General features: G+C 38.4%; 1 protein-coding gene across 8 annotated transcripts in view; it reads right to left on the reverse strand.

Moving 5' to 3' along the window:
- Nucleotides 1–14,819, reverse strand: part of col11a1a (collagen, type XI, alpha 1a) — an 87,384-nt gene that overhangs the window by 33,495 nt on the left and 39,070 nt on the right. For all 8 annotated transcript variants that reach the window (XM_035999468.1, XM_035999472.1, XM_035999466.1 and 5 more), the window contains 12 exons: nucleotides 13,946–13,990; nucleotides 13,080–13,133; nucleotides 12,914–12,958; nucleotides 11,353–11,406; nucleotides 11,128–11,235; nucleotides 10,939–10,992; nucleotides 8,092–8,145; nucleotides 6,870–6,914; nucleotides 6,653–6,706; nucleotides 6,399–6,443; nucleotides 3,647–3,700; nucleotides 1,986–2,039 (listed from right to left, as the gene is read on the reverse strand). In XM_035999468.1, coding sequence (XP_035855361.1) covers nucleotides 1,986–2,039; nucleotides 3,647–3,700; nucleotides 6,399–6,443; nucleotides 6,653–6,706; nucleotides 6,870–6,914; nucleotides 8,092–8,145; nucleotides 10,939–10,992; nucleotides 11,128–11,235; nucleotides 11,353–11,406; nucleotides 12,914–12,958; nucleotides 13,080–13,133; nucleotides 13,946–13,990 — 666 coding nt within the window. The remainder of the gene's footprint in view (nucleotides 1–1,985; nucleotides 2,040–3,646; nucleotides 3,701–6,398; nucleotides 6,444–6,652; nucleotides 6,707–6,869; nucleotides 6,915–8,091; nucleotides 8,146–10,938; nucleotides 10,993–11,127; nucleotides 11,236–11,352; nucleotides 11,407–12,913; nucleotides 12,959–13,079; nucleotides 13,134–13,945; nucleotides 13,991–14,819) is intronic.

Here is a 14,819-nt window from a genome sequence, read left to right on the forward strand (position 1 = left end):
ATGTAAGAAAGAAATCTACTTTTCCCGATGAAGCTACTGTATATACATTTGCCATTGCTCAATTTTGCTGTTGCCTGCACAACAGCCTGCACAACTGTGCTATGCATTTTGTTTGTTGCACAAGTTTACATTCACAGCACATGGTTGATTTGCATTGCTGTATTCCCTATGGATATGCTTAAGCAGATTCAAACAGCAGGACAGGACAAGCCAAAAGAGATAGAAGTTCAACATCTCAAGCATCGACTCCAACACTGCAGCACAGGTCAGATGAACTTCTGTCTTCCAGGAGAGGAACAATCCGATCTGCATTGGCTTGAGTCCTCTTCGAAGTACTCAATATTCCCCAAATATTAACCCAGTGTGATGCTTAAAAGTCAGCTCTGCTGCTTTTTATCCTACAACCAAACAAAGTTTTCAAAACTTAGCTTTTATAACGCCGATTCTGCCTGACTTATGACTCCAGGCCTATTGATCACTGTGTTGTGATGTATGGTGATGTATTATTCAATGGAAACCCTCAGGCCATGCTGTTACAGCATCGGCCCAGACTCAAATCTTTATTTGCACTTCCTCAAATGCAACTTATGGGAATGGGTGCCTGAGGATCTTTACTGCGGTGATCTATTCTCATATGAGATGCTTGTGGAGCATGTTCATCTGTCCATAAATCTATGGCCATAAACACCTTAATGAAGACTCTATTGCCATCGCTTGAATAGAAGCAAAGGCAGAGAAGCACTCATGTGTAATGTTTTCTATAGGAAAGAAGCAGGCAAAAGGGAAAGCTTTAATGATAGAGGCGATGATCTGTCAAGCTTTTAGTAGAATTTATTGCCTTCTGAGCCTCGTCAAACTGAGGTGCACTGATGCATACCAAGTACGGAGGAATCGAATAGAGGGCAGGGGATTGCAACGAGATGTGATCAAGTCAAACTTTGCCTTGTTTGTGTTTATTGTCAGTTAAATCTTATGTCCGATGGGATAAGCCATCTATGCATCAATGCATCGTCAGTACAGATTTAGTACAGCCATTCCTCATTAAGCTCATAACTGCACATCTGAAAATAAATATGCGAACCACTGTTCCATGCTGCTGCAACACATGTTATGTCTGCTGCTTTTGTTATACCTCAGTTACAGTCTTATTATAAATATAATTATTTTAGAGCAGGCAATGCTACACAAGGACACCTTGTTACAACTGGACAATCCAAGTTCAGCATCCTTCAGGTGCATATTTGTAAACTTATAACAAGATAGAAGGTGCATCAGAAAAGTATGCTTCCCCAGCTCCCTGGTGTCCATCTCTATGAGATAGGAGTCTGAGCCATCTGGATTTTCTCAGTCAGAATGCAGTGTGTGTGTGTGTGTGTGTGTGTGTGTGTGTGTGTGTGTGTGTGTGTGAATTAAGACTAGACAAGCAGATAGACAATGTTCACAAGGGCTTTGTCTTTAAAATGTTGCTTTAAGATGTCTGCCCCTTTGGCATCCCACTGAGATGTTGTCTCACTGATTGTAATCCCCTGCATAAAATAGCAATAGAGATAAGAAGTGGAGGAGGAAGAATGGGGAGATTCAATTGAAGTGCAGCTCACTGATTGGGAGGATCAGATCTGTCCTGCAATCGAAAGGCAATTTGAAGAATGCGAGCTAAAAAGGTCTCGTTGGCAACTTTAACCTACATGGCAGTGAGTAACAGAGTACCAGCCATTAACACAACAAAACTCATTTTTGCAGGATTAAAACAAGATTAGGATGAGCACTGAGAGGAGATTCCTGATTAAACATTTCTGAAAAAGGTATAAGGTGTCACACTCTTGTGTTGTATCGTACTGTCCAAGTGTGAGAAATTATGTTTTATTGAGTTTCCAGCTCAATGTGTCTTCTATTCCTACACTCAGCAGAAAGTTAGAAGCCGAGCCTAACCGGAGCCACACAGGTGACTGAAAGCTCAAATAAGATATTGCATCTTCAGGACTCACCGTCTCACCACGCTGACCAGGGTGCCCGGGCAGCCCGTCCTTTCCAGCTGGTCCCTGTTAGGTAGAAAGCAAGATTCACACATAGCAGATAACCAAGTACATTCAGAATCATTTTTATTGGCCAAGTAAGTGTGTATACAAACAAGGAACTTGACTCTGGATAATGGCACTATGGAATTGGCCCTATTGCTGGAATAAAAGTTTATTTTTCTAAGTAATAAGATTTTATTATTGCAGTATTGTGCAAATGCTTTGTGGCCACAATATACAGTACAGTCATAACTTCCAGAGTGGCAAAGTCTTAGACTACTGGAACACGAATGAAAAAATAACAGGTCCTGAATCGATAGGTGAAAATTATCACTTGTCTGCTGCCTAGACTGAGGAGTGAGAAAATGGGTTCTGCTTCAGTAAAAGTTAGACTAATGATCCCTGCACAGAATTAGGGATATTGCTATGTATTACTGCACTCCATGAACTCCTCAAATCGAATCAATTCTGACTTATAATGTTTGCAAAGTGGGCTAATTTGCCACTGAGACAGTAGGAAGAGGAAAGTAAGTATGAGTCGACACTGAACATCAGGAACTAGCGGAAAACCATACACCTTTAGCGTGTGGCGGTACTCAGGCGGTCTGGCAAAAACTCAGGTCTTCCCATTCATTTTGAATAGTGGTAGTGCGTTTAGAGCCGGAAAATAATGCGGCGGCCTGCAGCGAAAAGTTGAGACCGACTCAACTTTTGGAGAAATGCAACCCAACCTCATCCTGCACTGGCCAACTTGCAGTCCGTTTTGAGGTGGTGTGAGACTCCCGGACAGTAAACGGTAAACATCCCTGTCTCTATCGCTGCCACAAGAAAGTTTTAAAACTATGAGGGTAAAAACCGATCGGAAAACAATAATTGTGAAATATAAAGTCTACTTGTGCTACACTGGGTTGTTAAACTTTAGCCTGCCTCTCTTAGTTATGCTATTATAACTCTAGACTGCTGTCGGAAGCTCCTTCCAAGGACACAATGAGCTGCTCCCTCTTCTCTCTTTTCACTTGTCTCCTTTTGTGTGCATCTTAGTCCCAGAAATGCCTGTTACTAACCTAGCTAACTTACTACACCCTGCTACGCTCTGCGATTCCCCGCAGTGTCCGACTGCGTCCTGCCGCGTCCAACCGCGTCCACCCAGGCTGCTGTGCCACACTACACCCCGTAACGCCCTGCTGTACCCTACTATGACATGAACTACTACGACTACCATTGTGATCACTGTTTCACTATCTTTATTATGACTATTATTGCCACCATTCACCACTCCCCCAACTGGTGCCGTCAGACACCGCCTACCAAGAGTCTGGGTCTGTCCGAGGTTTCTTCCTAACAAAAAAGGGAGTTTTTCCTTGCCACTGTCGCAATAGCTACTGCTAATGCTTGCTCTTGAGGCAACCACTGTAATAGTTGGGGCTTCGTAAACTACAGAGTTTGGTCTAGACCTACTCTATCTGTAAAGTGTCTCGAGATAACGCTTGTTATGATTTGATACTATAAATAAAATTGAATTGAATTGAATTGAATTAAATAACACAACAGGACGTCACACAAATGGGCCATTTAAGTGACACTCCCACCGTCGCACAACCCTGCAGTGTTCAGGAAGGATAAATACTTACAGGGGGGCCCTTTGGTCCAGAGAAGCCCACTGGTCCCTGAGGTCCTTGAGGCCCCTGCAGTAGACAAACAAAAAGTCAGATCAATTAGAGATGCAGAGATGATTTTATTAATGGTCCAACTAGGCTTAATCTTAGAATGTAATGCAATGCATGAGTTGTGATTTACATGATATATGATAAAAGGAGCATTTCTGGGGTGGAATATTTAAAAAGATTCTGAGTGAGAAACTGCTTAGTAAAATAAGGTCACCTCCCAGTCAAATGTCAAACTGTGATACTGCAGAGGAAAGGTAATAATCATTTTATTTATTTAAATGGCTGTTTGTATTCCACTAAAGGCTTTAGCTGAAGCCATTAGATGACCCAGAATTATCATATTGCATCCTGACATATTGTTTCCCTGTACAAAGTGAAGTATGTTGATCAGCTAACAAAACTTGTTGTGACATGAGTTTTGAGACAGCCAATTGGATGTTTAATTCATATTTAATTGTGTGAATGCTGATTCAGCAGCATTCACAGTATTGTTATCCGATTCTTTATTCTTCAACTTTATTTGATCGCCTCTTACTTCTGCATACTTTCAGCTACAAAAAAATATCAAAATAGTCAGCTCTTTAAGCACATGATGGGACTTCAACTTTTTTCTGCTATTTAAACTTTTTAAAATATTAAGCTTTTTACATTTTTTATTTTACATTGAAGGCAATGGCGCAATCTTCAAATCCTCTTCAGGCTTCTTCCCGTTTGAAATGCTACTCCTCTTAACATACTTTCACCTACAGAAATCATTCAAACTTTAAACTGTTCACAAAACCTTTAGCTATCACAGTTGTATTCAGCTTCATTATAATCTTTTACAGTTTGTGTGGTATCACAGAAAGCTACTTTACAGTAAGTTGTTGAGGTAATATAAGGGCTTGGGATTTAGGGACAATAAATATAATTGACATATAAATATTCAGTGCAAATTGATTAAATCCATTGCATTCTAATATAAACATGACTCAAAGCTGACTTGGTAATTTAATTTTATCTTTAAATCATATTCATCCATTTGGTTTGAGTTTACTTTAACTCACATGTGCTGTTTTGGGACTGATTAAAGATTTTTTTTAAATAATTTTAATTTGAAGAAACATGAACTGCAGAACTCTTAAGCAGTACAGACAGAGTTTACGACATAGTTTGCCCAGCTGGAATTTCACAACTTTGAATCTCTCAGAATAGAGTCCACCAACATAGAACCATGTATTTTGAAAGTCAAAAGCTGCCTATTAACATCTGCTTCAACAGTGTTCTGTGAAACTGCACTCTGTGGGACTGAGGGCAGCCATTTTAGCCACATGCATACTCAACATACAGTAGAGAACATTGAGTCATTTGACTTGTCCATTTAAACCCTGATATGCAAATCCAATACGAAAATCCAGTTGATTGCAGTTGATTGTAACCAACCAAAGCACTAACCTACAGCTTCACAGTTGAGTATTTGTAAAAGGAAACTTCAAGGATGCTTAAACTTTATTAAATAATGCTTATGATTCACAATCCAGTGTGACTTTGAAAATACTAAATGTGACTATTTTAATAAGTCATGATGAGTAAGTTACTATACTTAGCTGTGTAGTAAATGTGGAAAGCAAGAGCTGCCTTTACTCAGTTTGGTTACACTCCTACATTCTTGTTTTTGCCTTCATCTAACAGAGGGCAGGCTCTGTTTTCTGATGAACTTGCCCTCATCATGCTTTGTCAGAGTTGTAATAAATTCTATTTCTTCTCCTGTAGTGTTAGGAAAATGTCAATGCCAACTGAGCGCTTGCTGCAGCTGCTTTTTTTTTTTTTTATTCCGTGCCTTCTTTGGATTTCACTGGATTCCAATCAATGTTTCACATTTTCTTTGTTACACAGCAAAATCAAATTGCACTAAAACACCACAGGAAATCTATCAAAATCTAATAAAAGGTATTTAATAAGGTGGCACTGCTGGAAGGTTTTTATTGTGAAGCGACTGCAGAGATTGTTATCTTTGCCACTGAGTTAGCCACCTACAGCTAACTTAACTTTTTTTGCTGGAGCATCAGTTTAAAACATTGCAAATGAGAAATATACTTTATTACAACGAAATGGATAAAAAACTGAAATACTGCTGTCTCTTAGATGAAGGTAGCAACAGGAACATTAAAGCAAAACCCCAACTGCTCCTAGCAACTTCTCTACATGGCACTATGTGTACAGTGTGTCACCTAAGCCCTAACCAGTAAACCTATTCATTTCTTTTGGGGCAAGGAAGACTTCATAGAACAAAGAATCACTTAATGGAAGACACAAACACGCATTAAATTAAAGTTAATTAAATTAAAAGCTTCATTGATTTTGAATAACTCTGAATCTATTACTTCTTAATTATTTACAGTTAACCCTTACTGATCTTATTGTCTTTCTAGGAAAATTGTTTCAGTAAGTAAAACACTGTCATGTGAGCACCTAGTGGGAATAAAAAAAGCATACAAAGTATGCCCTACTAGATTCATTTATTCAAATCCTTATCTCATGATTATGCTTCGAACCCTGGAGGGTATAAACAGATCACAAGATTTGAAGGTCAATACTGACTATATCTTGGATTAAACAATTAGAATCAATTCACATTAAGGCCTTAAAAATTACAATAACATGTTAAAGTCTAAATATCATCATCATATTGTAGGTGGATGACACTGAATGGTTTAAGACAATATAATAGACTTACTCTCTCACCAGGCCCGCCAGGAGGGCCGTCGTTGCCTGCTGTGCCCTGCAACACACAACAACAAATCATCATCAGTTAATATAAAGGTATATTTTTACACTACGCATGGGGCTCGGTGGGAGCAGTAGAAGGAGGCATTGTTCACAATCTGTCATGATTTTATTGGATTTTATTTCTGCTTGATGGAGTGCTACCCAGGAAAAAAGCCTAAATTCAGTGTAAGAGTTTTGTTGTGATTAGCATAGCTGTTGTACCTTGGGACCAGGTTTTCCTGTTGGACCTCTGGCTCCTCGACCCCCACGAGGACCCTACAGAGAGAGAAAAACTCAAGAGTTATATAGAAGCCTGGTATCACTATGTACGAGTTACGAGAATGTAATGAAACTGTTAGAATGCATATAATTCAGTTGAATACAAGATGATTTAATTAGTTTAATTTATTATGGAAATCATGGAGAGAAAAATACATACCGTTGGACCTCTTTGCCCTCTTGGCCCAGGTTTGCCTGCAATGCCCTGTTAGATAACCAAAGGCAGAACATTTAGGCACTCACACATACTGTCTGGTTGTCATTATTCAACATTAATCCACTTCTGACAGCATCAACATCTGTCCTTTCGACAATGCCAAACAGTCACAGAACAATTTGTTTCCTTTTCTAAATTATTAGCTTCGATAAATGAAACAATAGTTGTGTTAAATAACATTTTCCTGATGTTTCAGTGCATTGAGACACATCTTACCTACATGAGTCTATGAATAAAATCTTTAAAAAAAAGTGAGTTTGGGCTTTGGCCACTAATATCTTTGTTAGATATTAGGAAACAGGGACACAACCGGTCATATCTCAATGACAACAAAAAGTTATACTGGAGTTGTGTGTTTATAGCTACAATATGCACTTCTTAAGTGACAACAAAGAATTGGCTAAGTAATATTATTTCCAATGGTTGGCTGACTTAAGCAGCAGAAACAGCCTGCCAAAAAATGCAGAGATCATATTTCTACAATAGCTGCAAATGGCTTTCTGGCCAAAATTTGATGATTTTTATGAAAACAGTATTGACTGTTTAATTTTGGCAGGTAGCCTTGGCTTAAGTGAGACAATGTACTTCAAAGTGTCCATTAAATGATTCTGATTTACTCAACAAAGAAAAGCTTATTTTTTACCACCACTTTATACATTTATTTAAAATGGATATTTTTTCTTTTTTATTAAGGTGAATCAAGATGAGCCAGAAATATGTTGGCTATTTCATAGTTAACTGTTGAAAGTAAAACCTGCACCGTGAATTCTTTCTAAAGGAAATTGTGTGAGCAACTTATTTTGTTTCCAAGGCATGACATGACATGAGGAGAGGGGCTCAATAAAAGCAGAATTGTTTCCACGTCTTTTGTTCTCTCCCCAACATTGATTTTGCTGCTGCTATTTTTTGTGCCAAGTCACCATAGAGATGCCTTTATAATAGGAATAAATTTCCTTTTGTGCTAGGATATCATGGCATGGTGATTTTCATACACAAACAGGCACAGTGTGTGTACTTAGTGTGTGTGTGTGTGTGTGTGTGTGTGTGTGTGTGTGTGTGTGTGTGTGTGTGTGTGTGTGTGTGTGTGTGTGTGTAGGAACCCATCACTCTTGAGTGACTCATTGTTAGCCTCTGAATATCCATATATATGTGTGTGTTTTCTTACCCTAGCTCCTTTCTCGCCGTTGGCTCCAGGGAACCCAGGGAAACCACTCGAGCCCTGTCAATAGGAGAGGGAGATATCATGGAAAGGAAACAAGACAGATGCTGGATGGGTCAGGGCATGAATGCTAATGAGGGCTCATCCTGTATTTATCTGCACTATTGTTAGATATCATCTTCAGCTACACACTGTAGTTTCACACAGTTCATACCATGGCCCTTATAATATAAAATTCCATGAATTTAGCATGAGTTTGGAAAATGAAAACTGATTACTTCCATGACCTTAACACTTTGTTCCTTTCTAAATTTGTTAATGTTGTTTTCAAGAAAACAAAAAGGCTTTACTTCAGTTGGGTTGAACACCACTATTTAATTCTCAATGTTCCTGTGCAGTGAAAGTTTTACAAAAACATTTCCCTTCCCACATACCCAAGAGAATATATCAAATTCAGAAACTTTCCCCCACTCTGGTGTCTCCACAATGTTTATCAGGCTGACAGAATAGAGGAAGTTTCTCAGGTGAAATCTCTAAACTTATATGATTATGTGGGAAGCACACAAACCCATGCAAAGAGAGAAGACTTTAAAACAAAAGGCTTAGCACAAGACCCCTGTTAACATAAGACATGGTGACATGACGTTTTTCTTTAGTCAAACTCTGTGAACAGGGGATTAAAAAGCAGCTTACCCATTCTGCAGCACCTCGCCACACATTGCATTAGGGACATTCAATAAAAATTCAATCAATGACAAACTTTGACTTCCTCCAAATGTAAGAGTTCCACAAATCACTACAGCTTGATTATCTCTAATACCCCATGCCTCTGTAAAAATCTTACACTGTCAAATTTTGATTTACTTATTAATTTAGTCCATCATGTTTTATCCCATGGGCAGTCCTTAAACATGCCTGTGGCACTGCTTCATCAGAATACAAGCTGGCAGCGCGTCTCAACGTCAACTCATGTTCACACTTGCCTGCAAAAAATCGTTTATGATACTGGGCCTGTAATAAATGCATTCGGATCATTCAAATCGATCATCTTTTAAATGATCTGATATCGATTCAAAAAATGCTGAGATCGATCTTTTAACCTACACAGACCGGCAGGGCCGCTGGTGATCTCGGCCGACATTACTGTCTTTAGGAGGTTGTAGCGGGCTCTGTTTTAAAACTAGAGTGAAGATATGAATTTAGACAACCTAAGGCATTCATTGGTACCAACCAATGAATAGAATGTCGGGAATGGGGCTAAATATAAGTAGGTTAAATTTGGGTAAGGTAAATGGCTATTTTAGGATGATTGGCTTTAGGTATATACCGTCTGTGCACTACACCTTCTGCACCAAAGAAAGCAGAATTGTTTCTGGTCACTCAACACTCACTGACTGTAAAGTCTGTAGAGTTGCAATTTATTGTGTTGACTATTGTGTGTACATGTTAAATAAAAAATACATTACTGCTTTGGGGTCAACTCTTAATGTAAACCTTGTACAGCATTACAGCATGTACAGCATTAGTTCTCTGAGAATCTCTTTCATATCCAAGCAAAGTTGGTATTGTAACTGAAATATCTCTAATCAAATCAAAACAAATCGTAAACTAAAACAAATTAAGACTTTGTGGATCAGAACTGAATCGATTTGGGAAATCAGTGGCGATACCAAGCCCTATTTTCAACATCAGTGAATCACTTCAGCATAAACTGAAGACATTGGTATGATTCCCATGATTTCCAAATGAGACAAAAATTCAGTGTGCCACCATGTTAGACTTGGCAGGAGATCTGCTGCATTGCTTTATAGCAAAAAGCACAAGAGGGACTGTTCTTTCAGCACAATCCCAGATAAAGCCTGCAGAGTTGGTGGGTTCGGGGAGGGCAGACATAGTGATCTGTTGATGTGGTATGTCTTAAGTTCAAGAAACACAAGAGCAAACTGCTGCATTGATAATTGTATTAGTTACAAGAATTGTGCCATTGTAATTGTGCAAAAATTAATGAACAATTATTTATATTAAAATATTCTAATAAGATACCTTTTTTATTCATAAGTCATAACTCATGACTTTAAAAATGGTAAATAAATGATTCATTAATTATTGATGGATCAGTTATAAGGGATTACTCTGATTAAGTTTCTGGGTTGCCAGTGTTGTTTTCCTTTATATTTGGTAATAATGATAACAATAAATATTGGTAATGCTTATTGGTTTCTTACTTGCTAATAAGCCATTAAGTCTGCAATTATAAAATGTTAATATGCTGTTAATACATGTATGTTGATCAAAATGCTCTGCAGCACCTTCCCAGAAGGTAAAGAGTCTTTCTGATTAATTGAAGAGCCGAAAGACAAAAAAGGGTTACGCTGGAGGAGGCTATCATGAGTCAAAAGTTATTTGTTTTTTTTCAACCTGGCAACTCAAAGGTTGTTCTTTGTAATGTCCTAACCCTAACCCAAGTGTAATAAAGCTACTTTTTACAAACTCTTTGTGAATGGTGCCTTTTTTACAGGTAATATCCTTAAAAAGAAGTATGAAGCATGCCTAATATTGATGAGCACTAAAGCCCTCCTGTTTCAAAGGAATGCAAGTAACACTTATCTCTCCTATTGGTTCTGCACTAAAATGGTGTGTTTTTACAATTAATATTTTCTAATAATTATTTTGATGGTAAATCCATTTTTTGATGAAATCATCAGGCTGTCCAGTGCGGACGTTTTGGTCTGTTGTGTTATGTCAGTGTACTCTGATAACTGTGATGCCTTCATAGTTCTGATAGCAGAGCAGACAGGTGCATATTCAGTCAATGAAACATCCCTTATTGTGGTGAGAGTGACGCTAAATTACCTTAGGTCCTTGTCTTCCTGGATAACCTGGCAGTCCTGGAACGCCCAGTTTACCCTGAGAGACATTAACAGCACATCAATACAACTTTAGCACAAAGAGAGCAAAAAACAAAAAAAAACAAAAACTGAGATGAAAACATATGATTATTGTATTGGCTTTCCAACACCCTTAATCATTGAGCCCTCGTACCTTCTCTCCAGCAGGACCAATGGGACCTGACTCTCCGTTGGGACCAGCTCGGCCTTTGGGACCCTCAGGACCATCCTCTCCACGGGATCCAACTATGCCAAGTTCACCCTAGAACACAAACACACACCGAGAATATCCCAATGTACGGTAATTGCCTCCATGTGAAGAATAAGGATCTGACTGGACATGTAGGAAGTTATTTGTATGACAGATGATGCTTCTCACCCGGTCTCCTTTGAGTCCCATGTCTCCTTTGAAACCTGGGAAACCATCCTCACCCTAAAATGAGACATAAACAAGTTATTGCATTTGCTATTAATTGTTCAGTTATTTCATTATATTGTTTTTTAAGGCTTTTGTTTATATCCCACTAAGAGCCTTTGTCAAGGACAATTTTTTTTCATTTCACTGGGGACTTATTTTTGTCTCCTGACACGTCCTGTTAAAAATTCAGCCTGCTCTTGTTCACTCTGTGGGTCGCAGGATTGATGATGCCATCTGCTGGCCAGATAGTCGAACAGCAAATGCAAAGAACTGTGTTTAGCTGCTGAGCTATGCTTTATTTACATACTGCATGCGCTGCGTTTGGCACCTGCACCAACTGATTTTAGGCATTTGGGATTTTGGGACAATTGATTAGGTATTTATTTGTCAGCCATACATGGAATGGGATTTCATACATTGAAATCACATAACAATTTAGTGAATTTTGTAATTTAACAATAATTGTCTCAGGTAAACACAATCCAATGGATGCTGGAGGACACTATTCACTTCAGCCAGACCTTTGTCTCTTTCCTTTGACTCTTTCTAGTCCGTCACCTGTCTGTGTTTTCAACCTTATCTGATGCATAATTCAGCACTGAGCATGTCTGTTGCCAGCAACTGGCACATTCTTTATTCATAACAAACCCTTTCTCCTCAAGGTTTGGATTTTGAATATCTTGCAACAGAATAAATAATTCATTGATTCAAAAAATAATTCTAAAAACTGATATGAATACCTGTCATTGTAGTGAGAACAAATCTCCTCAGTCAGATAATAGATTTTATGCAGCAGCATAATTTAAATTCTACATCGTGACACACACACACACAGTCACTCACTTCAAAAGTGCTTGAGATGGATTGCAGTGTTCTTTGAAACCAAAAGCCTAGAGCATGACAGCTTTACATTCAACAACTGATTGAGGGTCACTCCGAGAAAGTCTATGTCTCCACTGAAGATGGCTATTGACGGACCTGTGCATGGAACTTTCAGGCTGCAGCAGCCTTCCACACCAGCTCAAAAGAGCCAAAACAAAGTTGGGCAGGCAAGTAGACAGCCATAGTTACAGAGAGAATATCTGTGACATGAATATATTTGCAGGCTGTTCCCAAACTTTATGTTGCTGTCTTCGCCTTCATCCCAAAATGAGTGAAGTTTAGACAAACACTTTGACCTACGGCATTTTGGACAGCATGCTTAAACTTTAGTCAATGTACTTTTAAACAGCACTCCAAACACAAGATCGATATCTTAATCGGATCACTATGATATTGTAGATTGGGAAGAGCAAAGTTTAGTACAGCATTTAAAATAAATAGTATCCAGTGTCATCATGGGTCAGAATATTTACTTAGTTTGTTGACGAAACAGAGGCAATCTTTCTCAACAATTTATTTTGTAATAACATTAACATACACCTTAGTATTCAAAACCAGTTTTGGCTGCTCAGTGGCTATCACCTGCATGGTAAACTGAGAAATGATGTGGAAACTATTTAGCATTTTAAGAAGTTTATACCTTCTCTCCCTTTCCCCCCTTGAGACCACGAACACCATCGGCACCCTATTGGACAGGAAAGAGAGATAAATAAGCATCAGAATACAATACATTACCAATATGTACACTATTATAAAAGGGAGGACTTTTTTTATCCAGTGAAGAATAGTAAATACTGAAACCGTACCTTGACACCACGAGGGCCAGGATAACCAATAGGACCCTGTGGACCTGATGGACCCTAGAGAATAGAAAACAATGCATGGTTACGATAGTAAATGCTTTACAGTGTGGTTGGAAAAGAATATGGAAGGTGTAGATGTATGATATAACTGTAGGTTTTCAATTATTCTGAGGTCACTAACTATATTTTCCAATATATTGACTAATTACAAAAGCTCTATTATATTTGCATAAGAAACTTGCCAACTGTAAACATTTTATCCACGTATGTAAAGAAAATGCACAAAAAACTGATTTATTATCGTTCATCCATGACAGAGGTCGGAAGACATATTTTTTTGAACCAATATAAACTAATCCTAATAACTGACTCTAAATTACAGTGTTCTGTCACTATGAAAGGTTTGTTTAAAATACAATCAGCCGACACAAAAGCGCATACTTTTCTTGTAGAATTCAACATTTACTTATATATAAAAACATATATACTAACACATATATATAGAATTTGTTTTAGTTGTCAAAAAAGTGTTATTTTTCCATTGGCAGCTAACCACACAATTATCAGCTGGTTGTTGCCGAGTTAGTTAGTTAAATTAACAACCTAGCTGGTTAAGTAGAACTAAAAGAAACGGTGCAATGCTTCTGAATGTGAGTAATTTAAATAAACGATAATTTCATCTATCAAGGTAGACAAACATAAGTTATCCAATTGTCCTTAAGGAGTACATTTAAAATTAGTTTAAAACACTACCTGTAGTACTTTAACTGCAGTTAAGACATTTTGGTCATCTTTCCACTGCAGCAAACACACATGCAAATAAATATCTTACCCAAATGACCCAAATGACTCTTCTTAAATACACCTACCAGGGCTCCTTTCTCTCCAGGTGGACCCTCCTTACCAGGATGACCCTGTAAAATAACCAGTCACAAAGTGGTTAAAAGGGGTTGTTACAATGTTGTTTTTAAACTAAAAACTCAACGCAGTGAATGGTGTGAACAGATGTATGTTATGCAGCTAGTTGATGCAACAATTTATGATGTTGAAGCATCTTTTCAAACAAGAAGTGCACTATATGTGAATTGGTGGTACCATTATTATCTATAGGGGGAAAGGCCTTTGTGTTGTCCTTTATATAGCTGCTCTAGTTGGCATGGCAAAGCAAGAAACATACAATTCTGAGAATGAGAGCGAAGGGATGATCTAACTGGCCAAAGGCTCCTTGCCCACAGAGTAACCTGATAAGCCTTTTCAAACCAAAGCTGAGCCATGTTGAATCCATATAAAACATGGTCAAAACTGCATTTTGTCTGATTCACGCCAACAACACAGGTTTTTTAGATCAGTGTGCACTCTATGGGTTTTTTTGTGCTGCACAAATTCAGTTGTGTGTGTTAATGACCACTAGTGTGATGGTTACTGGTAGAGTCTGAGTGACGGGGCAGGTAGACATGCCTATACAAACGGCTCGACACACATACACATGGAAACCTTTAGCTGTGAACACCTGGCACTTCCAATTTGAGGTGCGAGGTTGAGGCAGAAGGCTGTAAATCACTAGGCTCTGGGGCCTGAGGGCAACTAACGGCTGCCTACCTCTTGAACTTACACACCTCTCTTAGCAAGGGCAGACAGGGAGGAATGACATGAGATACTACAGGTCTAGAATAACAAAACTCAAAGGCACATTTCTTATATTTCTTTGTCTTGAGAGATTTCTGAGGCACACTTCTGCAGTAT

This window comes from Sander lucioperca, chromosome 1 (genome assembly GCF_008315115.2).
Source record: "Sander lucioperca isolate FBNREF2018 chromosome 1, SLUC_FBN_1.2, whole genome shotgun sequence".
Classification (NCBI taxonomy): domain Eukaryota; kingdom Metazoa; phylum Chordata; class Actinopteri; order Perciformes; family Percidae; genus Sander; species Sander lucioperca.